This window comes from Coenobita brevimanus, chromosome 41 (assembly GCF_032717465.1).
Source record: "Coenobita brevimanus isolate Jiangsu-jjx chromosome 41, ASM3271746v2, whole genome shotgun sequence".
In the NCBI taxonomy this organism is placed as follows: Eukaryota; Metazoa; Arthropoda; class Malacostraca; order Decapoda; family Coenobitidae; genus Coenobita; species Coenobita brevimanus.
In genome coordinates this window covers 12711004-12736567 of record NC_136994.1, presented here as the reverse complement: position 1 = coordinate 12736567, position 25564 = coordinate 12711004, and the positions used below count along the sequence as shown (strand labels likewise).

General features: G+C 41.6%; 1 protein-coding gene across 1 annotated transcript; it reads left to right on the top strand.

Moving 5' to 3' along the window:
* The first annotated feature begins 13871 nt into the window (after positions 1 to 13871).
* LOC145397512 (uncharacterized) lies at positions 13872 to 14399 on the top strand. Its single transcript, XM_080270583.1, has one exon. It carries the CDS (start codon positions 13872 to 13874, stop codon positions 14397 to 14399), a length of 528 nt encoding a protein of 175 aa, XP_080126709.1.
* The last annotated feature ends 11165 nt before the right edge of the window (positions 14400 to 25564 follow it).

Genomic DNA, 25564 nt, shown 5'->3' with positions numbered 1-25564 from the left:
CACATGCTGCACAGATTACTTCTGTGAATATCTTGCACACATCTTCCACATCCCCCATCTGCTCCAATCTATATTTACCCAATCGCTCCTCCACTTCCCTCTTATATTCTGCCTTTTTTCTACCCTCCTTGTAAGAACTACTTCCTCCTGTCCTTCCCTTCTCCTATTTCTCTCCTTTGTTTGGACTTTGATTCTGACCACCACCAAATGGTGTTTAGAAAGTCCACTCCCCCAACCTCTGTAATAAAGTGGTTAATTCATAATTAACAATATGCAACGTGGTATGAATGATAAACAAACGCCATTTCACTGTAAAGTGTGGCTTGGGATAGGATGCGCAATCAGACATCTTCTTTTAATCAAAACCTAGAGTAAAGGGAAGGCGATAGAGAAATATGAATTGTATATATGTTTAAGTGTTGGGGGAAATATTTACCTTGTTGGTATACCTTAATGTAATCAATACTGTTTTATTGAGGTGTATAATGTACATGGTATAGTTATGATGCTTCTATTCATGTATAAATCCCAGTTGTCTGTGGAGGTTTAGCACCTCTGATTTAGCTGGGTGCCACACCCAGAGGGGATGGCGGCGGGCTAGGGCAGAACGCACGTATCATTTGAACGAGAGTGACGTATAATTCTGAGCTCTCTCTGTGTCGCAGTTGTATCTTTCTGTGGCCAATAAACAGATTTAATCTGCTCAGTTTCAGTTCACCTGCACACGCTACCTTCTAAATTCTTCAACAGGATTCTACACCGATTTCCCACCATCTCCAGTGAGTGAGAAGACTTTTGGTGGAATGTGTCAGCCGGAAGTGACTTCGACCAGGCACGTTAACCTTGCTTGGAACTGTGAGGTCACGACTCAGCTGATATATATATAAGTTGGTGATCAGTTGTGGGGTTCCAAGCTGATATATATTAGTGACTAGTTGAGGAATCCATACAGCCGAAACATATTGGTGGTTGCAGTGGCGGGATTCCTGCTTGCTGTTACACATGAACTCACTTAAGAGTTTCGTTGAAATCGGTCTACTTTCTTTCCGTTATTTTTGATCATTTCTATTTTTGGAGGGAGGCTGACTCACCAGGAATCGTTGGGGGAGGATCATGTTCCCCAAATGTGGCATGACGGAGAAGAGTCCATTGTACAAAATATACTACGATATCAAAGACATATGCGCCTTCCTTTCATTTTTTGTGATCATTTTTATTTTGTCTAGAGGGCCTGACCCCCCTATAAAATTGTTTGGAAAATGGTATATAGTGGAAGACCTTTCCAGGAACCCGACGAACACACTTGCGAAGTCTCACTGAAATCCATCAAATAGACTAGACGTTAAAGCACACACACACACACACACACACACACACACACACACACACACACACCCTGAGTATACAGTAGAGTTCCGATATACGGCGCTTTGCCGAAAATGATAACATCCTGCATTGTAGGACTGACGATGATACTGCTACAACAACAACAACAATAACAACAACTCCTACTACTACTACTACTACTACTACTACTACCAGTACTACCAATAACTAGAAAGCAACCAGAGAGCGCATACCTCCGGCAATGGCATTGTTATTAAAAAGGATACGGATCCGCTCCAAAATTTAACTATTTTTTCCTTCGTCCATGGCCCACCCTTCCACAAGATTTCATCAAAATCATTTCATAACTTTTGAGTAAATCCTGATAAGGTTCCGTGGACATAGGATCCAGATCCACCCCAAAATTTAGTCATTCTTGGTACATGGCACACATATCCATAATGACTTTTTGAGTGTTCCTGCTAACAGATACACTGGAAAACTGACAGACAAACATACCACTGCGGTGGTAAAACATAACCTCCTTGGCGGAGGTAATGATAAACTTGCTGATCCAGAGCGCTTATTCTCTTATCGAATCACTTGTGTGGAGAAAGGATATCCAGGAGCTTCAGTTGAGGACTGACAGTTGTAGTGGACGGTTGTGTATTGTAGGTACCGGTAAGTGATATTCTCTCTCTCTCTCTCTCTCTCTCTCTCTCTCTCTCTCTCTTATATTGACCGTTTTCTTGATGATTCTTAGTTGCAGGTGGGTGATTCGAAGATGACACGGTGTTTATGAGAGATTTCTTAGTAATTCTGTGACTAGATGTCCGATTTTGTGGCTGATTTTTTGTAATAAGTATGTAATACTGGCGTATATCTGAGTATTAGTAGACTAGTTTTGTTTGATTCTACGATTCAGTGAGTGACTTTCTGTGTATGATTTTTAATTAAGAAGACATCCTTTTGGTGCTTCTTTGCTGAAGTGGACGATTTGGGGAGAGTTGTGATACTGAACTGTCATTTTTGGCTATTCTTTTAAATGTGTGTGTGTGTGTGTGTGTGTGTGTGTGTGTGTGTGTGTGTGTGTGTGTGTGTGTGTGTGTGTGTGTGTGTGTGTGTGTGTGAACGACTCTGGCGTGATTCTGTGCTGTAGGGGGTAATTGTTTAGTAAGTCTTGATCATCGGTAGGTGATGTGCTTTGTTGGGTGAATTTAGGTGATTCTCTGCCTAATGACTGATATTTGGGTGATTCTTAGTTATAAGTAAGTCTGTGATTTAACGAGATTTTGTTGTGACTCTAAGCAATAGGTAAGTGGGTGATTCTGTTTTAATGGGTGATATTTTAGTGATTCTTAGCTATAGACCTTTTCCAGTGACGTCACAGAAATCAAGTGGCTTTGTTTACGACTCCATATTGGACGGCAAACTCCTCGCAGTAATGGCTGTCCAGACAGGGCTGTCAGAGACTGAACTGTCTGATATAAGCAGAAATGTGGATCAGCGCCATCAAGATTTGCACAGGAACAAGATAAAGTGTTTGAGGCTGGATGCTTACACCATATCTAGCAAGAAATTCACCTGTTTCAAGTACGAGAGACCAAAACCACTTCTCAGATATGGCGATTTCTATCACTGGTGAACACACAGTGAAAGTTCATCGGGACATCCCTCAAAGCAAATATGTGTAATATATCTAGCTGGATTTGACATAAGCCGGGTTTTTGTCGTCCAAACTGACGGATAGGATTCGAAGCCATCTTCGGTGAAACCAAGCTGCCCTGTTTTTGTCGGCACTCCACTCCATCCCTCCATCTCATCCTTGGCCTCCCTCTCCCTCTCCCCCCCTCCACCTCACATACACTCTCCTCGTCAGTCTCTCACTCTCCATCATCTCCACATGGCCAAGCCACCTTAATGTGTTTCTCCTAATGCTTCCTATCACATCCACATCCACACCACAACACTCCTTCACTTCCTCATTTGTCAGTCTGTCTCTCCATGTGACCCCACATGCACCTCTCAAATAACCCATTTCCATTGCTCTCACTCTTGACTTCTGTTCCTTCAACAAGGTCCAAGCTTCACTTCCATATGTTAGAGTTAGCATCAAAATATTGTCATGTAGTAGCTTTTTCACTTCCATGCTCACTTCCCTGTTTCTTATCACTGCATTCAAGGAACCAGCAACCTTTCTTCCCTGCTGCACCCTTTCAAGCACTTCACCTTCTAAACTTCCATCCTTACTCATCACACTACCCAAGTACTTAAACGCATTCACATTCTCCATCTCCTCCCCATCCAATCTCACTGTGCATTCACTGATTTCATTTCTCTCGAAGACCATAACTTTACTCTTTCCTACATTCACCTTTAGATTCCGTTTCTTACACACTCTCCCAAACTCATCCACCAAGCCTTGCAGTTCCCCTTCGTCTTTACTTAACAACACATCATCATCTGCTAACAACAGTACAGGGAGTTTCCAAACACTGCCCTCTCTCACCAGGGTCACTCCAACATCCACTGCCCTACCTTGTACCTCTTTTATTACCCCATCCATGTACAGATTGAACAACCATGGAGACATGACACATCCTTGTTTCAATCCAGCCTTCAAATAGAAAAATTCAATCAGTTCATTATCCACACGCACTGCTGCCTTAGCACCCTCATACGTACTCTTCACGGCCTTCAACAACTTCCCATCTACTCCATATATTCTTAATACTTTCCACAATCCTTGTCTATTCACCCTGTCATATGCTTTGTCCAAATCCATGAAAGCCGCATACAACTTCTTTCCTTTCTCTAGAAACTTTTCCACTAAAGATCTAAGTATGAATATCTGATCTACACAACCTCTCCCCTTCCTAAAACCTCCCAGTTCTTCTCCAACTAATTCGTCTGTTATTTTCCTAACTCTTAAATAAGTATCCTACCATACACTTTTCCTATTACACTAAGAAGGCAAGTGCCCCTATGATTACCACACACTTCTTTTTCTCCTTTTCCTTTGTACAGGGGAATAATTATACCTGACTTCCAATCCTCCGGGATTCTACCTTCCTCCCAGGTCAGTCTGCACATCTTCCACATCCATTCTACTACTATCTCTCCCCCATGCTTCAGCATTTCACCATACGCTCCATCAATTCCTGAGGCTTTCCCTATTTTAACTTTCTTCATTGCTTCCACAACTTCCATCCTACCGATTTCTTCCTCTCTTCACACTTCCCCCTTCTCTCAGCCATTCCCCAACTACTTATACTTGCATTACTTTTTTCTCTATGTTCGACAATTCATTAAATTGTTCTTTCCATCTGCTCACTTTTTCTCCCTTCTCCACTAGTAATCTACTATTTTTACCTTTCACTCCCCAACTAACTTCTTTGGCACCCTGTCTAACTCTCTTTACCTGTTTCCAGAACATTTTCTTACATTTCCTCCACTTTACACTCAAATTCCTTCCAAATTCCTTATCCACTCTCTTCTTACTCTGTTACTAATCTTTTCACCTTTCTCTTCCTCACTACATATTATAACTCTCTCTTCCGTCTCACAACTTCTTCGACGCTCCTGTTTCTCATCCACTCACTGTATGCTTCATTTGTGCCACAGCCTCTCTCACCTCCTCATTCCACCATGCTGTTCCCTGCATCCCCTTTCGTCTTCACTTCACACCACGCACCACCTCACATGCTGCACATGCTGCACAGATTACTTCTGTGAATATCTTGCACACATCTTCCACATCCCCCATCTGCTCCAATCTATATTTACCCAATCGCTCCTCCACTTCCCTCTTATATTCTGCCTTTTTTCTACCCTCCTTGTAAGAACTACTTCCTCCTGTCCTTCCCTTCTCCTATTTCTCTCCTTTGTTTGGACTTTGATTCTGACCACCACCAAATGGTGATTAGAAAGTCCACTCCCCCAACCTCTGTAATAAAGTTGTTAATTCATAATTAACAATATGCAACGTGGTATGAATGATAAACAAACGCCATTTCACTGTAAAGTGTGGCTTGGGATAGGATGCGCAATCAGACATCTTCTTTTAATCAAAACCTAGAGTAAAGGGAAGGCGATAGAGAAATATGAATTGTATATATGTTTAAGTGTTGGGGGAAATATTTACCTTGTTGGTATACCTTAATGTAATCAATACTGTTTTATTGAGGTGTATAATGTACATGGTATAGTTATGATGCTTCTATTCATGTATAAATTCCAGTTGTCTGTGGAGGTTTAGCACCTCTGATTTAGCTGGGTGCCACACCCAGAAGGGATGGCGGCGGGCTAGGGCAGAACGCACGTATCATTTGAACGAGAGTGACGTATAATTCTGAGCTCTCTCTGTGTCGCAATTGTATCTTTCTGTGGCCAATAAACAGATTTAATCTGCTCAGTTTCAGTTCACCTGCACACGCTACCTTCTAAATTCTTCAACAGGATTCTGCACCGATTTCCCACCATCTCCAGTGAGTGAGAAGACTTTTTGGTGGAATGTGTCAGCCGGAAGTGACTTCGACCAGGCACGTTAACCTTGTTTGGAACTGTGAGGTCACGACTCAGCTGATATATATATAAGTTGGTGATCAGTTGTGGGGTTCCAAGCTGATATATATTAGTGACTAGTTGAGGAATCCATACAGCCGAAACATATTGGTGGTTGCAGTGGCGGGATTCCTGCTTGCTGTTACACATGAACTCACTTAAGAGTTTCGTTGAAATCGGTCTACTTTCCTTCCGTTATTTTTGATCATTTTTTTTTTTTGGAGGGAGGCTGACTCACCAGGAATCGTTGGGGGAGGATCATGTTCCCCAAATGTGGCATGACGGAGAAGAGTCCATTGTACAAAATATACTACGATATCAAAGACATATGCGCCTTCCTTTCATTTTTTGTGATCATTTTTATTTTGTCTAGAGGGCCTGACCCCCCTATAAAATTGTTTGGAAAATGGTATATAGTGGAAGACCTTTCCAGGAACCCGACGAACACACTTGCGAAGTCTCACTGAAATCCATCAAATAGACTAGACGTTAAAGCACACACACACACACACACACACACACACACACACACACACACACACCCTGAGTATACAGTAGAGTTCCGATTTACGGCGCTTTACCGAAAATGATAACATCCTGCATTGTAGGACTGACGATGATACTGCTACAACAACAACAACAATAACAACAACTACTACTACTACTACTACTACTACTACTACTACTACTACCAGTACTACCAATAACTAGAAAGCAACCAGAGAGCGCATACCTCCGGCAATGGCATTGTTATTAAAAAGGATACGGATCCGCTCCAAAATTTAACTATTTTTTCCTTCGTCCATGGCCCACCCTTCCACAAGATTTCATCAAAATCATTTCATAACTTTTGAGTAAATCCTGATAAGGTTCCGTGGACATAGGATCCAGATCCACCCCAAAATTTAGTCATTCTTGGTACATGGCACACATATCCATAATGACTTTTTGAGTGTTCCTGCTAACAGACACACTGGCAAACTGACAGACAAACATACCACTGCGGGGTAAAACATAACCTCCTTGGCGGAGGTAATGATAAACTTGCTGATCCAGAGCGCTTATTCTCTTATCGAATCACTTGTGTGGAGAAAGGATATCCAGGAGCTTCAGTTGAGGACTGACAGTTGTAGTGGACGGTTGTGTATTGTAGGTACCGGTAAGTGATATTCTCTCTCTCTCTCTCTCTCTCTCTCTCTCTCTCTCTCTCTTATATTGACCGTTTTCTTGATGATTCTTAGTTGCAGGTGGGTGATTCGAAGATGACACGGTGTTTATGAGAGATTTCTTAGTAATTCTGTGACTAGATGTCCGATTTTGTGGCTGATTTTTTGTAATAAGTATGTAATACTGGCGTATATCTGAGTATTAGTAGACTAGTTTTGTTTGATTCTACGATTCAGTGAGTGACTTTCTGTGTATGATTTTTAATTAAGAAGACGACATCCTTTTGGTGCTTCTTTGCTGAAGTGGACGATTTGGGGAGAGTTGTGATACTGAACTGTCATTTTTGGCTATTCTTTTAAATGTGTGTGTGTGTGTGTGTGTGTGTGTGTGTGTGTGTGTGTGTGTGTGTGTGTGTGTGTGTGTGTGTGAACGACTCTGGCGTGATTCTGTGCTGTAGTGGGTAATTGTTTAGTAAGTCTTGATCATCGGTAGGTGATGTGCTTTGTTGGGTGAATTTAGGTGATTCTCTGCCTAATGACTGATATTTGGGTGATTCTTAGTTATAAGTAAGTCTGTGATTTAACGAGATTTTGTTGTGACTCTAAGCAATAGGTAAGTGGGTGATTCTGTTTTAATGGGTGATATTTTAGTGATTCATAGCTATAGACCTTTTCCAGTGACGTCACAGAAATCAAGTGGCTTTGTTTACGACTCCATATTGGACGGCAAACTCCTCGCAGTAATGGCTGTCCAGACAGGGCTGTCAGAGACTGAACTGTCTGATATAAGCAGAAATGTGGATCAGCGCCATCAAGATTTGCACAGGAACAAGATAAAGTGTTTGAGGCTGGATGCTTACACCATATCTAGCAAGAAATTCACCTGTTTCAAGTACGAGAGACCAAAACCACTTCTCAGATATGGCGATTTCTATCACTGGTGAACACACAGTGAAAGTTCATCGGGACATCCCTCAAAGCAAATATGTGTAATATATCTAGCTGGATTTGACATAAGCCGGGTTTTTGTCGTCCAAACTGACGGATAGGATTCGAAGCCATCTTCGGTGAAACCAAGCTGCCCTGTTTTTGTCGGCACTCCACTCCATCCCTCCATCTCATCCTTGGCGTCCCCTCCCTCCCCCCCTCCACCTCACATACACTCTCCTCGTCAGTCTCTCACTCTCCATCATCTCCACATGGCCAAGCCACCTTAATGTGTTTCTCCTAATGCTTCCTATCACATCCACATCCACACCACAACACTCCTTCACTTCCTCATTTGTCAGTCTGTCTCTCCATGTGACCCCACATGCACCTCTCAAATAACCCATTTCCATTGCTCTCACTCTTGACTTCTGTTCCTTCAACAAGGTCCAAGCTTCACTTCCATATGTTAGAGTTAGCATCAAAATATTGTCATGTAGTAGCTTTTTCACTTCCATGCTCACTTCCCTGTTTCTTATCACTGCATTCAAGGAACCAGCAACCTTTCTTCCCTGCTGCACCCTTTCAAGCACTTCACCTTCTAAACTTCCATCCTTACTCATCACACTACCCAAGTACTTAAACGCATTCACATTCTCCATCTCCTCCCCATCCAATCTCACTGTGCATTCACTGATTTCATTTCTCTCGAAGACCATAACTTTACTCTTTCCTACATTCACCTTTAGATTCCGTTTCTTACACACTCTCCCAAACTCATCCACCAAGCCTTGCAGTTCCCCTTCGTCTTTACTTAACAACACATCATCATCTGCTAACAACAGTACAGGAGTTTCCAAACACTGCCCTCTCTCACCAGGGTCACTCCAACATCCACTGCCCTACCTTGTACCTCTTTTATTACCCCATCCATGTACAGATTGAACAACCATGGAGACATGACACATCCTTGTTTCAATCCAGCCTTCAAATAGAAAAATTCAATCAGTTCATTATCCACACGCACTGCTGCCTTAGCACCCTCATACGTACTCTTCACGGCCTTCAACAACTTCCCATCTACTCCATATATTCTTAATACTTTCCACAATCCTTGTCTATTCACCCTGTCATATGCTTTGTCCAAATCCATGAAAGCCGCATACAACTTCTTTCCTTTCTCTAGAAACTTTTCCACTAAAGATCTAAGTATGAATATCTGATCTACACAACCTCTCCCCTTCCTAAAACCTCCCAGTTCTTCTCCAACTAATTCGTCTGTTATTTTCCTAACTCTTAAATAAGTATCCTACCATACACTTTTCCTATTACACTAAGAAGGCAAGTGCCCCTATGATTACCACACACTTCTTTTTCTCCTTTTCCTTTGTACAGGGGAATAATTATACCTGACTTCCAATCCTCCGGGATTCTACCTTCCTCCCAGGTCAGTCTGCACATCTTCCACATCCATTCTACTACTATCTCTCCCCCATGCTTCAGCATTTCACCATACGCTCCATCAATTCCTGAGGCTTTCCCTATTTTAACTTTCTTCATTGCTTCCACAACTTCCATCCTACCGATTTCTTCCTCTCTTCACACTTCCCCCCTTCTCTCAGCCATTCCCCAACTACTTATACTTGCATTACTTTTTTTCTCTATGTTCGACAATTCATTAAATTGTTCTTTCCATCTGCTCACTTTTTCTCCCTTCTCCACAGGTAATCTACTATTTTTACCTTTCACTCCCCAACTAACTTCTTTGGCACCCTGTCTAACTCTCTTTACCTGTTTCCAGAACATTTTCTTACATTTCCTCCACTTTACACTCAAATTCCTTCCAAATTCCTTATCCACTCTCTTCTTACTCTGTTACTAATCTTTTCACCTTTCTCTTCCTCACTACATATTATAACTCTCTCTTCCGTCTCACAACTTCTTCGACGCTCCTGTTTCTCATCCACTCACTGTATGCTTCATTTGTGTCACAGCCTCTCTCACCTCCTCATTCCACCATGCTGTTCCCTGCATCCCCTTTCGTCTTCACTTCACACCACGCACCACCTCACATGCTGCACATGCTGCACAGATTACTTCTGTGAATATCTTGCACACATCTTCCACATCCCCCATCTGCTCCAATCTATATTTACCTAATCGCTCCTCCACTTCCCTCTTATATTCTGCCTTTTTTCTACCCTCCTTGTAAGAACTACTTCCTCCTGTCCTTCCCTTCTCCTATTTCTCTCCTTTGTTTGGACTTTGATTCTGACCACCACCAAATGGTGATTAGAAAGTCCACTCCCCCAACCTCTGTAATAAAGTTGTTAATTCATAATTAACAATATGCAACGTGGTATGAATGATAAACAAACGCCATTTCATTGTAAAGTGTGGCTTGGGATAGGATGCGCAATCAGACATCTTCTTTTAATCAAAACCTAGAGTAAAGATAAGGCGATAGAGAAATATGAATTGTATATATGTTTAAGTGTTGGGGGAAATATTTACCTTGTTGGTATACCTTAATGTAATCAATACTGTTTTATTGAGGTGTATAATGTACACCCACAATCAAAAGTTCGTCGACAGTCCCTGTCAGGCATATGTTTCTACAGGCTGCCGATAGGTGGCGCAACGATCTAGCACGAGCGTAGTGGGAAGTGGAGTCAGTCAACGAAACTTGAGAGGGAGAGGGAGGCGACAAGGAAGGGGTACGAACCCGTGGCGATCGGAATACAATGCATCTCGTGTGCTTTGCTGTTATCAATAATACATTGTTATATCCAGACTGTTATACAAAACTTATTATAATTCATCTTAGTTTACGTAAATAGATCTTCCACAGCTGAAAATACAAACAAATTAATGGTGTCTCGAACAAGATTCCGACTTATTCGAGGCATCTCTGCTGCCATTACTGGAGGTTGACCTGGGTCTTTTGCAAAACGCGGCCCGATGGTAAGAGACTTCAAATTAGTAGTTTTCTCGGCATGTGTGTCTAAAGCCATTTCAGGCCAAGTGTCAGCCATGCGAACTCGTGTCTACCTTATTCTTTCTCACTCGTTTTGTGTGTGTGTGTGTGTGTGTGTGTGTGTGTGTGTGTGTGTGTGTGTGTGTGTGTGTGTGACGCTTTTTGCACTTCCTGTCTGCGGTTGAGCCTGAAAGACGCTCGTGTAATAACTCTTAAACTTACCAGAAGATTTTTGTTTTCTCATGATATTTGAATATTGCCCATAAAAATTGCAAAGCTAAAGTGAACATATCTTTATCTTAAGCCAACATGACATAATATTTTTTAGTACCCGAAGCGAGAGAGCACAAACTAGAATATGTCACAGTCTTGGAATTTACGTCTGCGCCTTACCCATTAGGCCTGTGGTTATCAAATGGCTGATATGATTAGATACCACTATGGGATCGATATGTCACTTGTGAAGTTTGCAGTATGTGCTATAGTCAAAGGTTTTAAGGCTATGATGTTACCAAGTTGAGAGGTTATTGTATGATATATTAAAGTGTCATGAAATACTGTTTGTTTTTATAAGACAATAGTAACAAAGATAAAAGTAATTCACAGAAATGAACAGTGAAAATTATTATAACTGTATAACATTTACATACGGTACAGTATAATATATTAGTAGGTAACATTGTTGAATTATACAAGCTGTGCATATTACATATTATATTCTATTAACCAGAACGAAAATATTGCCAAATAGTATCATCCCAATCATGGTTGTCACTTTTCCATTTATCAACTCCGTAGCCCAAATCACTCAGAGACTTTGGATGATTTAATAGGACGACCATCCTCCTTGTGCATCAATCACTTCATTAAGTCTGTTTGGCATTGACCTCACAAGATTGGTGCATATATTTGGACGTCGACGTATGCCTTCCAATACGTCCTGAGCGTGACGCACAATGGCAGCTTTCGTGCGCTCTTGCCCAATATCCCACTCCTGAACCATCATTGCCCACAGGTTTTCGATGGGGTTCATATCACATCCTTTGGCTGGCCAGTCGATGAAGTTACATTCGGGATGAACATCAATCCACTCTCTTACCATTCTGCTCATGTGGACGGGGCTGCGGTCATGCACAATATGGATGGTGTGAGGGGCTGGGATTGCCATCACATGCACTGTGGGCAGGAGAACATCCCCAAGAATTCTTATATATTGTTCACTTGTTAATTTACCATTAATTTCCAACAGTTTTCCGGGTCCGTAAGCCCACATCCAACCCCACAGCGACGTAGATACAGGTCCACTTTTTGCTTTGGTAAAAATGTGTTTATCCTAGTATCTCGTTTTCGTGACCCACCAGCACACCCCAGGCCCTGCCTTTACAGAAGGAAAACACTTTTCATCTGTAAATATTACATTCTTCCAAAATAACTCGTCTTCTGTTGAGTACTGTAGGGCAAACCTCATTCGATCATCTTTGTTGTAAGGGGCCAACACTTCTTTTACGGCAGGCACATGACACTTGATATTAGCTGCGTGGAGCCGTCGACGCACAGTGGGGACACTGCAGGCCAGGTGCAAATCACGTGGATAGTTCACGACAGTTGTTAACGGTCGCTCCTGTGCTCTCTCCACAATTGCCTCGTCCTGCTCGGGAGTTGTTGCTTTTGGCCGTCCACTACGAGGCTTTGTGCTGACTGACCCCTGTTCTTGCCAGCGCTTGATCAACTTATGCACTGTAGACCGATGCAGGCCGAGTTCTTGAGCAGTGGCACCTGGAGTCATGCCGCCCTCCCATAGTCCAATTATTCGCCCACGATCGGAGATGATTTGCAAAGAATTCGCACGACCCTCTGCCATCTTGCCTGATAATGAAAATATATATGTAAACATGCATTTTTAAGGTTTTCATGGTGCACATCGTTCATCAAACGGATATATATATATATATATATATATATATATATATATATATATATATATATATATATATAATTATATATATAATTATATATAGATAGATAAAAGATAGATATAGATATATATAAATAGATAGACAGATAGATAGATAGATAAATATATATATATATATATATATATATATATATATATATATATATGCCAGACGCCTCAATCCCGTTTGGGGTGGCCACAAACAAATCGCCTCCAAGTCGCCCTGTCCCCCGCCATTTCACTGCCCTGCTCCCAACTCACCCCCCCCTCTCTCATACGTATACCTCTCCACCCCATCCCTCCATCTCATCCTCGGCCTCCCCCTCCCTCTTCCCCCCTCCACCTCACTCACATACACTCTCTTCGTCAGTCTCTCACCCTCCATCCTCTCCACATGGCCAAACCACCTCAGTGTGTTCCTCATAACGCTTCCTATCACATCCACATCCACACCACAACGCTCCTTTATATCCTCATTCGTCAGCCTGTCTCTCCACGTGACTCCACAGGCTCCTCTTAAATAACTCATTTCCACTGCTCTCACTCTTGACTTGTGTCCTTCCAACAATGTAATTATATATATATATATATATATATATATATATATATATATATATATATATATATATATATATATATATATATATATATATAATTATATATATATATATATATATATATATATATATACATAATTATATATATATATATATATATATATATATATATATATATATATATATATATATATATATATATATATATATATATATATATATATATATATATATATATATATATATATATATATATATATATATATATATATATATATATATATATATATATATATATATATATATATATATATATCTGTTTGATGAACGATTTGCACCATGAAAACCTTAAAAATGCATGTTTACATATATATTTCTTTGTATTTTTAATATCAGGTAAGATGGCAGAGGGTCGTGCGAATTCTTTGCGAATCATCTCCTATCGTGGGCGAATAATTGGACTATGGGAGGGTGGCATGACTCCAGGTGCCATTGCTCAAGAACTCGGCCTGCATCGGTCTACAGTGCATAAGTTAATCAAGCGCTGGCAAGAACAGGGGTCAGTCAGCACAAAGCCTCGTAGTGGACGGCCAAAAGCAACAACTCCCGAGCAGGACGAGGCAGTTGTGGAGAGAGCACAGGAGCGACCGTTAACAACTGTCGTGAACTATCCACGTGATTTGCACCTGGCCTGCAGTGTCCCCACTGTGCGTCGACGGCTCCACGCAGCTAATATCAAGTGTCATGTGCCAGCCGTAAAAGAAGTGTTGGCCCCTTACAACAAAGATGATCGAATGAGGTTTGCCCTACAGTACTCAACAGAAGACGAGTTATTTTGGAAGAATGTAATATTTACAGATGAAAAGTGTTTTCCTTCTGTAAAGGCAGGGCCTGGGGTGTGCTGGTGGGTCACGAAAACGAGATACTAAGACAAACACATTTTTACCAAAGCAAAAAGTGGACCTGTATCTACGTCGCTGTGGGGTTGGATGTGGGCTTACGGACCCGGAAAACTGTTGGAAATTAATGGTAAATTAACAAGTGAACAATATATAAGATTTCTTGAGGATGTTCTCCTGCCCACAGTGCATGTGATGGCAATCCCAGCCCCTCACACCATCCATATTGTGCATGACCGCAGCCCCGTCCACATGAGCAGAATGGTAAGAGAGTGGATTGATGTTCATCCCGAATGTAACTTCATCGACTGGCCAGCCAAAGGATGTGATATGAACCCCATCGAAAACCTGTGGGCAATGATGGTTCAGGAGTGGGATATTGGGCAAGAGCGCACGAAAGCTGCCGTTGTGCGTCACGCTCAGGACGTATGGGAAGGCATACGTCGACGTCCAAATATATGCACCAATCTTGTGAGGTCAATGCCAAACAGACTTAATGAAGTGATTGATGCACAAGGAGGATGGTCGTCCTATTAAATCATCCAAAGTCTCTGAGTGATTTGTGCTACGGAGTTGATAAATGGAAAAGTGACAACCATGATTGGGATGATACTATTTGGCAATATTTTCGTTCTGGTTAATAGAATATAATATGTAATATGCACAGCTTGTATAATCCAACAATGTTACCTACTAATATATTATACTGTACCGTATGTAAATGTTATACAGTTATAATAATTTTCACTGTTCATTTCTGTGAATTACTTTTATCTTTGTTACTATTGTCTTATAAAAACAAACAGTATTTCATGACACTTTAATATATCATACAATAACCTCTCAACTTGGTAACATCATAGCCTTAAAACCTTTGACTATAGCACATACTGCAAACTTCACAAGTGACATATCGATCCCATAGTGGTATCTAATCATATCAGCCATTTGATAACCACAGGCCTAATGGGTAAGGCGCAGACGTAAATTCCAAGACTGTGACATATTCTAGTTTGTGCTCTCTCGCTTCGGGTACTAAAAAATATTATGTCATGTTGGCTTAAGATAAAGATATGTTCACTTTAGCTTTGCAATTTTTATGGGCAATATTCAAATATCATGAAAAAACAAAAATCTTCTGGTAAGTTTAAGAGTTATTACACGAGCGTCTTTCAGGCTCAACCGCAGACAGGAAGTGCAAAAAGCGTCACACACACACACACACACACACACACACACACACACACAAAACGAGTGAGAAAGAATAAGGTAGACACGAGTTCGCATGCCTGACACTTGGCCTGAAATGGCCTTAGACACACATGCCGAGAAAACTACTAATTTGAAGTCTCCTACCATCGGGCCGCGTTTTGCAAAAGACCCAGGTCAACCTCCAGTAATGGCAGCAGAGATGCCTCGAATAAGTCGGAATCTTGTTCGAGACACCATTAATTTGTATGGATTTTCAGCTGTGGAAGATCTATTTACGTAAACTAGATGAATTATAATAAGTTTTGTATAATAGTTTGGATATAACAATGTATTATTGATAACAGCAAAGCACACGAGATGCATTGTATTCCGATCGCCACGGGTTCGTACCCCTTCCTTGTCGCCTCCCTCTCCCTCTCAAGTTTCGTTGACTGACTCCACTTCCCACTACGCTCGTGCTAGATCGTTGCGCCACCTATCGGCAGCCTGTAGAAACATATGCCTGACAGGGACTGTCGACGAACTTTTGATTGTGGGTGTACATGGTATAGTTATGATGCTTCTATTCATGTATAAATTCCAGTTGTCTGTGGAGGTTTAGCACCTCTGATTTAGCTGGGTGCCACACCCAGAAGGGATGGCGGCGGGCTAGGGCAGAACGCACGTATCATTTGAACGAGAGTGACGTATAATTCTGAGCTCTCTCTGTGTCGCAGTTGTATCTTTCTGTGGCCAATAAACAGATTTAATCTGCTCAGTTTCAGTTCACCTGCACACGCTACCTTCTAAATTCTTCAACAGGATTCTACACCGATTTCCCACCATCTCCAGTGAGTGAGAAGACTTTTTGGTGGAATGTGTCAGCCGGAAGTGACTTCGACCAGGCACGTTAACCTTGTTTGGAACTGTGAGGTCACGACTCAGCTGATATATATATAAGTTGGTGATCAGTTGTGGGGTTCCAAGCTGATATATATTAGTGACTAGTTGAGGAATCCATACAGCCGAAACATATTGGTGGTTGCAGTGGCGGGATTCCTGCTTGCTGTTACACATGAACTCACTTAAGAGTTTCGTTGAAATCGGTCTACTTTCCTTCCGTTATTTTTGATCATTTTTTTTTTTTGGAGGGAGGCTGACTCACCAGGAATCGTTGGGGGAGGATCATGTTCCCCAAATGTGGCATGACGGAGAAGAGTCCATTGTACAAAATATACTACGATATCAAAGACATATGCGCCTTCCTTTCATTTTTTGTGATCATTTTTATTTTGTCTAGAGGGCCTGACCCCCCTATAAAATTGTTTGGAAAATGGTATATAGTGGAAGACCTTTCCAGGAACCCGACGAACACACTTGCGAAGTCTCACTGAAATCCATCAAATAGACTAGACGTTAAAGCACACACACACACACACACACACACACACACACACACACACACACACACCCTGAGTATACAGTAGAGTTCCGATTTACGGCGCTTTGCCGAAAATGATAACATCCAGCATTGTAGGACTGACGATGATACTGCTACAACAACAACAACAATAACAACAACTACTACTACTACTACTACTACTACTACTACTACTACTACCAGTACTACCAATAACTAGAAAGCAACCAGAGAGCGCATACCTCCGGCAATGGCATTGTTATTAAAAAGGATACGGATCCGCTCCAAAATTTAACTATTTTTTCCTTCGTCCATGGCCCACCCTTCCACAAGATTTCATCAAAATCATTTCATAACTTTTGAGTAAATCCTGATAAGGTTCCGTGGACATAGGATCCAGATCCACCCCAAAATTTAGTCATTCTTGGTACATGGCACACATATCCATAATGACTTTTTGAGTGTTCCTGCTAACAGACACACTGGCAAACTGACAGACAAACATACCACTGCGGGGTAAAACATAACCTCCTTGGCGGAGGTAATGATAAACTTGCTGATCCAGAGCGCTTATTCTCTTATCGAATCACTTGTGTGGAGAAAGGATATCCAGGAGCTTCAGTTGAGGACTGACAGTTGTAGTGGACGGTTGTGTATTGTAGGTACCGGTAAGTGATATTCTCTCTCTCTCTCTCTCTCTCTCTCTCTCTCTCTCTCTCTCTCTCTCTCTCTTATATTGACCGTTTTCTTGATGATTCTTAGTTGCAGGTGGGTGATTCGAAGATGACACGGTGTTTATGAGAGATTTCTTAGTAATTCTGTGACTAGATGTCCGATTTTGTGGCTGATTTTTTGTAATAAGTATGTAATACTGGCGTATATCTGAGTATTAGTAGACTAGTTTTGTTTGATTCTACGATTCAGTGAGTGACTTTCTGTGTATGATTTTTAATTAAGAAGACGACATCCTTTTGGTGCTTCTTTGCTGAAGTGGACGATTTGGGGAGAGTTGTGATACTGAACTGTCATTTTTGGCTATTCTTTTAAATGTGTGTGTGTGTGTGTGTGTGTGTGTGTGAACGACTCTGGCGTGATTCTGTGCTGTAGGGGGTAATTGTTTAGTAAGTCTTGATCATCGGTAGGTGATGTGCTTTGTTGGGTGAATTTAGGTGATTCTCTGCCTAATGACTGATATTTGGGTGATTCTTAGTTATAAGTAAGTCTGTGATTTAACGAGATTTTGTTGTGACTCTAAGCAATAGGTAAGTGGGTGATTCTGTTTTAATGGGTGATATTTTAGTGATTCATAGCTATAGACCTTTTCCAGTGACGTCACAGAAATCAAGTGGCTTTGTTTACGACTCCATATTGGACGGCAAACTCCTCGCAGTAATGGCTGTCCAGACAGGGCTGTCAGAGACTGAACTGTCTGATATAAGCAGAAATGTGGATCAGCGCCATCAAGATTTGCACAGGAACAAGATAAAGTGTTTGAGGCTGGATGCTTACACCATATCTAGCAAGAAATTCACCTGTTTCAAGTACGAGAGACCAAAACCACTTCTCAGATATGGCGATTTCTATCACTGGTGAACACACAGTGAAAGTTCATCGGGACATCCCTCAAAGCAAATATGTGTAATATATCTAGCTGGATTTGACATAAGCCGGGTTTTTGTCGTCCAAACTGACGGATAGGATTCGAAGCCATCTTCGGTGAAACCAAGCTGCCCTGTTTTTGTCGGCACTCCACTCCATCCCTCCATCTCATCCTTGGCCTCCCCCTCCCTCTCCCCCCCTCCACCTCACATACACTCTCCTCGTCAGTCTCTCACTCTCCATCATCTCCACATGGCCAAGCCACCTTAATGTGTTTCTCCTAATGCTTCCTATCACATCCACATCCACACCACAACACTCCTTCACTTCCTCATTTGTCAGTCTGTCTCTCCATGTGACCCCACATGCACCTCTCAAATAACCCATTTCCATTGCTCTCACTCTTGACTTCTGTTCCTTCAACAAGGTCCAAGCTTCACTTCCATATGTTAGAGTTAGCATCAAAATATTGTCATGTAGTAGCTTTTTCACTTCCATGCTCACTTCCCTGTTTCTTATCACTGCATTCAAGGAACCAGCAACCTTTCTTCCCTGCTGCACCCTTTCAAGCACTTCACCTTCTAAACTTCCATTCTTACTCATCACACTACCCAAGTACTTAAACGCATTCACATTCTCCATCTCCTCCCCATCCAATCTCACTGTGCATTCACTGATTTCATTTCTCTCGAAGACCATAACTTTACTCTTTCCTACATTCACCTTTAGATTCCGTTTCTTAAACACTCTCCCAAACTCATTCACCAAGCCTTGCAGTTCCCCTTCGTCTTTACTTAACAACACATCATCATCTGCTAACAACAGTACAGGGAGTTTCCAAACACTGCCCTCTCTCACCAGGGTCACTCCAACATCCACTGCCCTACCTTGTACCTCTTTTATTACCCCATCCATGTACAGATTGAACAACCATGGAGACATGACACATCCTTGTTTCAATCCAGCCTTCAAATAGAAAAATTCAATCAGTTCATTATTCACACGCACTGCTGCCTTAGCACCCTCATACGTACTCTTCACGGCCTTCAACAACTTCCCATCTACTCCATATATTCTTAATACTTTCCACAATCCTTGTCTATTCACCCTGTCATATGCTTTGTCCAAATCCATGAAAGCCGCGTACAACTTCTTTCCTTTCTCTAGAAACTTTTCCACTAAAGATCTAAGTATGAATATCTGATCTACACAACCTCTCCCCTTCCTAAAACCTCCCAGTTCTTCTCCAACTAATTCGTCTGTTATTTTCCTAACTCTTAAATAAGTATCCTACCATACACTTTTCCTATTACACTAAGAAGGCAAGTGCCCCTATGATTACCACACACTTCTTTTTCTCCTTTTCCTTTTTGTACAGGGGAATAATTATACCTGACTTCCAATCCTCCGGGATTCTACCTTCCTCCCAGGTCAGTCTGCACATCTTCCACATCCATTCTACTACTATCTCTCCCCCATGCTTCAGCATTTCACCATACGCTCCATCAATTCCTGAGGCTTTCCCTATTTTAACTTTCTTCATTGCTTCCACAACTTCCATCCTACCGATTTCTTCCTCTCTTCACACTTCCCCCCTTCTCTCAGCCATTCCCCAACTACTTATACTTGCATTACTTGTTTTCTCTATGTTCGACAATTCATTAAATTGTTCTTTCAATCTGCTCACTTTTTCTCCCTTCTCCACTAGTAATCTACTATTTTTACCTTTCACTCCCCAACTAACTTCTTTGGCACCCTGTCTAACTCTCTTTACCTGTTTCCAGAACATTTTCTTACATTTCCTCCACTTTACACTCAAATTCCTTCCAAATTCCTTATCCACTCTCTTCTTACTCTGTTACTAATCTTTTCACCTTTCTCTTCCTCACTACATATTATAACTCTCTCTTCCGTCTCACAACTTCTTCGACGCTCCTGTTTCTCATCCACTCACTGTATGCTTCATTTGTGCCACAGCCTCTCTCACCTCCTCATTCCACCATGCTGTTCCCTGCATCCCCTTTCGTCTTCACTTCACACCACGCACCACCTCACATGCTGCACATGCTGCACAGATTACTTCTGTGAATATCTTGCACACATCTTCCACATCCCCCATCTGCTCCAATCTATATTTACCCAATCGCTCCTCCACTTCCCTCTTATATTCTGCCTTTTTTCTACCCTCCTTGTAAGAACTACTTCCTCCTGTCCTTCCCTTCTCCTATTTCTCTCCTTTGTTTGGACTTTGATTCTGACCACCACCAAATGGTGATTAGAAAGTCCACTCCCCAACCTCTGTAATAAAGTTGTTTATTCATAATTAACAATATGCAACGTGGTATGAATGATAAACAAACGCCATTTCACTGTAAAGTGTGGCTTGGGATAGGATGCGCAATCAGACATCTTCTTTTAATCAAAACCTAGAGTAAAGGGAAGGCGATAGAGAAATATGAATTGTATATATGTTTAAGTGTTGGGGGAAATATTTACCTTGTTGGTATACCTTAATGTAATCAATACTGTTTTATTGAGGTGTATAATGTACATGGTATAGTTATGATGCTTCTATTCATGTATAAATCCCAGTTGTCTGTGGAGGTTTAGCACCTCTGATTTAGCTGGGTGCCACACCCAGAGGGGATGGCGGCGGGCTAGGGCAGAACGCACGTATCATTTGAACGAGAGTGACGTATAATTCTGAGCTCTCTCTGTGTCGCAGTTGTATCTTTCTGTGGCCAATAAACAGATTTAATCTGCTCAGTTTCAGTTCACCTGCACACGCTACCTTCTAAATTCTTCAACAGGATTCTACACCGATTTCCCACCATCTCCAGTGAGTGAGAAGACTTTTTGGTGGAATGTGTCAGCCGGAAGTGACTTCGACCAGGCACGTTAACCTTGCTTGGAACTGTGAGGTCACGACTCAGCTGATATATATATAAGTTGGTGATCAGTTGTGGGGTTCCAAGCTGATATATATTAGTGACTAGTTGAGGAATCCATACAGCCGAAACATATTGGTGGTTGCAGTGGCGGGATTCCTGCTTGCTGTTACACATGAACTCACTTAAGAGTTTCCTTGAAATCGGTCTACTTTCTTTCCGTTATTTTTGAACATTTTTTTTTTTGGTGGGAGGCTGACTCACCAGGAATCGTTGGGGGAGGATCATGTTCCCCAAATGTGGCATGACGGAGAAGAGTCCATTGTACAAAATATACTACGATATCAAAGACATATGCGCCTTCCTTTCATTTTTTGTGATCATTTTTATTTTGTCTAGAGGGCCTGACCCCCCTATAAAATTGTTTGGAAAATGGTATATAGTGGAAGACCTTTCCAGGAACCCGACGAACACACTTGCGAAGTCTCACTGAAATCCATCAAATAGACTAGACGTTAAAGCACACACACACACACACACACACACACACACACACACACACACACACACACACCCTGAGTATACAGTAGAGTTCCGATATACGGCGCTTTGCCGAAAATGATAACATCCTGCATTGTAGGACTGACGATGATACTGCTACAACAACAACAACAATAACAACAACTCCTACTACTACTACTACTACTACTACTACTACTACCAGTACTACCAATAACTGGAAAGCAACCAGAGAGCGCATACCTCCGGCAATGGCATTGTTATTAAAAAGGATACGGATCCGCTCCAAAATTTAACTATTTTTTCCTTCGTCCATGGCCCACCCATCCACAAGATTTCATCAAAATCATTTCATAACTTTTGAGTAAATCCTGATAAGATTCCGTGGACATAGGATCCAGATCCACCCCAAAATTTAGTCATTCTTGGTACATGGCACACATATCCATAATGACTTTTTGAGTGTTCCTGCTAACAGACACACTGGCAAACTGACAGACAAACATACCACTGCGGGGTAAAACATAACCTCCTTGGCGTAGGTAATGTTAAACTTGCTGATCCAGAGCGCTTATTCTCTTATCGAATCACTTGTGTGGAGAAAGGATATCCAGGAGCTTCAGTTGAGGACTGACAGTTGTAGTGGACGGTTGTGTATTGTAGGTACCGGTAAGTGATATTCTCTCTCTCTCTCTCTCTCTCTCTCTCTCTTATATTGACCGTTTTCTTGATGATTCTTAGTTGCAGGTGGGTGATTCGAAGATGACACGGTGTTTATGAGAGATTTCTTAGTAATTCTGTGACTAGATGTCCGATTTTGTGGCTGATTTTTTGTAATAAGTGCGTAATACTGGCGTATATCTGAGTATTAGTAGACTAGTTTTGTTTGATTCTACGATTCAGTGAGTGACTTTCTGTGTATGATTTTTAATTAAGAAGACATCCTTTTGGTGCTTCTTTGCTGAAGTGGACGATTTGGGGAGAGTTGTGATACTGAACTGTCATTTTTGGCTATTCTTTTAAATGTGTGTGTGTGTGTGTGTGTGTGTGTGTGTGTGTGTGTGTGTGAACGACTCTGGCGTGATTCTGTGCTGTAGGGGGCAATTGTTTAGTAAGTTTTGATCATCGGTAGGTGATGTGCTTTGTTGGGTGAATTTAGGTGATTCTCTGCCTAATGACTGATATTTGGGTGATTCTTAGTTATAAGTAAGTCTGTGATTTAACGAGATTTTGTTGTGACTCTAAGCAATAGGTAAGTGGGTGATTCTGTTTTAATGGGTGATATTTTAGTGATTCTTAGCTATAGACCTTTTCCAGTGACGTCACAGAAATCAAGTGGCTTTGTTTACGACTCCATATTGGACGGCAAACTCCTCGCAGTAATGGCTGTCCAGACAGGGCTGTCAGAGACTGAACTGTCTGATATAAGCAGAAATGTGGATCAGCACCATCAAGATTTGCACAGGAACAAGATAAAGTGTTTGAGGCTGGATGCTTACACCATATCTAGCAAGAAATTCACCTGTTTCAAGTACGAGAGACCAAAACCACTTCTCAGATATGGCGATTTCTATCACTGGTGAACACACAGTGAAAGTTCATCGGGACATCCCTCAAAGCAAATAGGTGTAATATATCTAGCTGGATTTGACATAAGCAGGGTTTTTGTCGTCCAAACTGAAGGATAGGATTCGAAGCCATCTTCGGTGAAACCAAGCTGCCCTGTTTTTGTCGGCACTCCACTCCATCCCTCCATCTCATCCTTGGCCTCCCCCTCCCTCTCCCCCCCTCCACCTCACATACACTCTCCTCGTCAGTCTCTCACTCTCCATCATCTCCACATGGCCAAGCCACCTTAATGTGTTCCTCCTAATGCTTCCTATCACATCCACATCCACACCACAACACTCCTTCACTTCCTCATTTGTCAGTCTGTCTCTCCATGTGACCCCACATGCACCTCTCAAATAACCCATTTCCATTGCTCTCACTCTTGACTTCTGTTCCTTCAACAAGGTCCAAGCTTCACTTCCATATGTTAGAGTTAGCATCAAAATATTGTCATATAGTAGCTTTTTCACTTCCATGCTCACTTCCCTGTTTCTTATCACTGCATTCAAGGAACCAGCAACCTTTCTTCCCTGCTGCACCCTTTCAAGCACTTCACCTTCTAAACTTCCATCCTTACTCATCACACTACCCAAGTACTTAAACGCATTCACATTCTCCATCTCCTCCCCATCCAATCTCACTGTGCATTCACTGATTTCATTTCTCTCGAAGACCATAACTTTACTCTTTCCTACATTCACCTTTAGATTCCATTTCTTACACACTCTCCCAAACTCATCCACCAAGCCTTGCAGTTCCCCTTCGTCTTTACTTTACAACACATCATCATCTGCTAACAACAGTACTGGGAGTTTCCAAACACTGCCCTCTCTCACCAGGGTCACTCCAACATCCACTGCCCTACCTTGTACCTCTTTTATTACCCCATCCATGTACAGATTGAACAACCATGGAGACATGACACATCCTTGTTTCAATCCAGCCTTCAAATAGAAAAATTCAATCAGTTCATTATCCACACGCACTGCTGCCTTAGCACCCTCATACGTACTCTTCACGGCCTTCAACAACTTCCCATCTACTCCATATATATTCTTAATACTTTCCACAATCCTTGTCTATTCACCCTGTCATATGCTTTGTCCAAATCCATGAAAGCCGCATACAACTTCTTTCCTTTCTCTAGAAACTTTTCCACTAAAGATCTAAGTAAGAATATCTGATCTACACAACCTCTCTCCTTCCTAAAACCTCCCAGTTCTTCTCCAACTAATTCATCTGTTATTTTCCTAACTCTTAAATAAGTATCCTATCATACACTTTTCCTATTACACTAAGAAGGCAAGTGCCCCTATGATTACCACACACTTCTTTTTCTCCTTTTCCTTTGTACAGGGGAATAATTATACCTGACTTCCAATCCTCCGGGATTCTACCTTCCTCCCAGGTCAGTCTGCACATCTTCCACATCCATTCTACTACTATCTCTCCCCCATGCTTCAGCATTTCACCATACGCTCCATCAATTCCTGAGGCTTTCCCTATTTTAACTTTCTTCATTGCTTCCACAACTTCCATCCTACCGATTTCTTCCTCTCTTCACGCTTCCCCCCTTCTCTCAGCCATTCCCCAACTACTTATACTTGCATTACTTTTTTTCTCTATGTTCGACAATTCATTAAATTGTTCTTTCCATCTGCTCACTTTTTCTCCCTTCTCCACTAGTAATCTACTATTTTTACCTTTCACTCCCCAACTAACTTCTTTGGCACCCTGTCTAACTCTCTTTACCTGTTTCCAGAACATTTTCTTATATTTCCTCCACTTTACACTCAAATTCCTTCCAAATTCCTTATCCACTCTCTTCTTACTCTGTTACTAATCTTTTCACCTTTCTCTTCCTCACTACATATTATAACTCTCTCTTCCGTCTCACAACTTCTTCGACGCTCCTGTTTCTCATCCACTCACTGTATGCTTCATTTGTGCCACAGCCTCTCTCACCT

Excerpts from the sequence above, each read along its gene's own strand:
- LOC145397512 (XM_080270583.1), top strand. The coding sequence starts at position 13,872 with ATGGCAGAGGGTCGTGCGAATTCTTTGCGAATCATCTCCTATCGTGGG.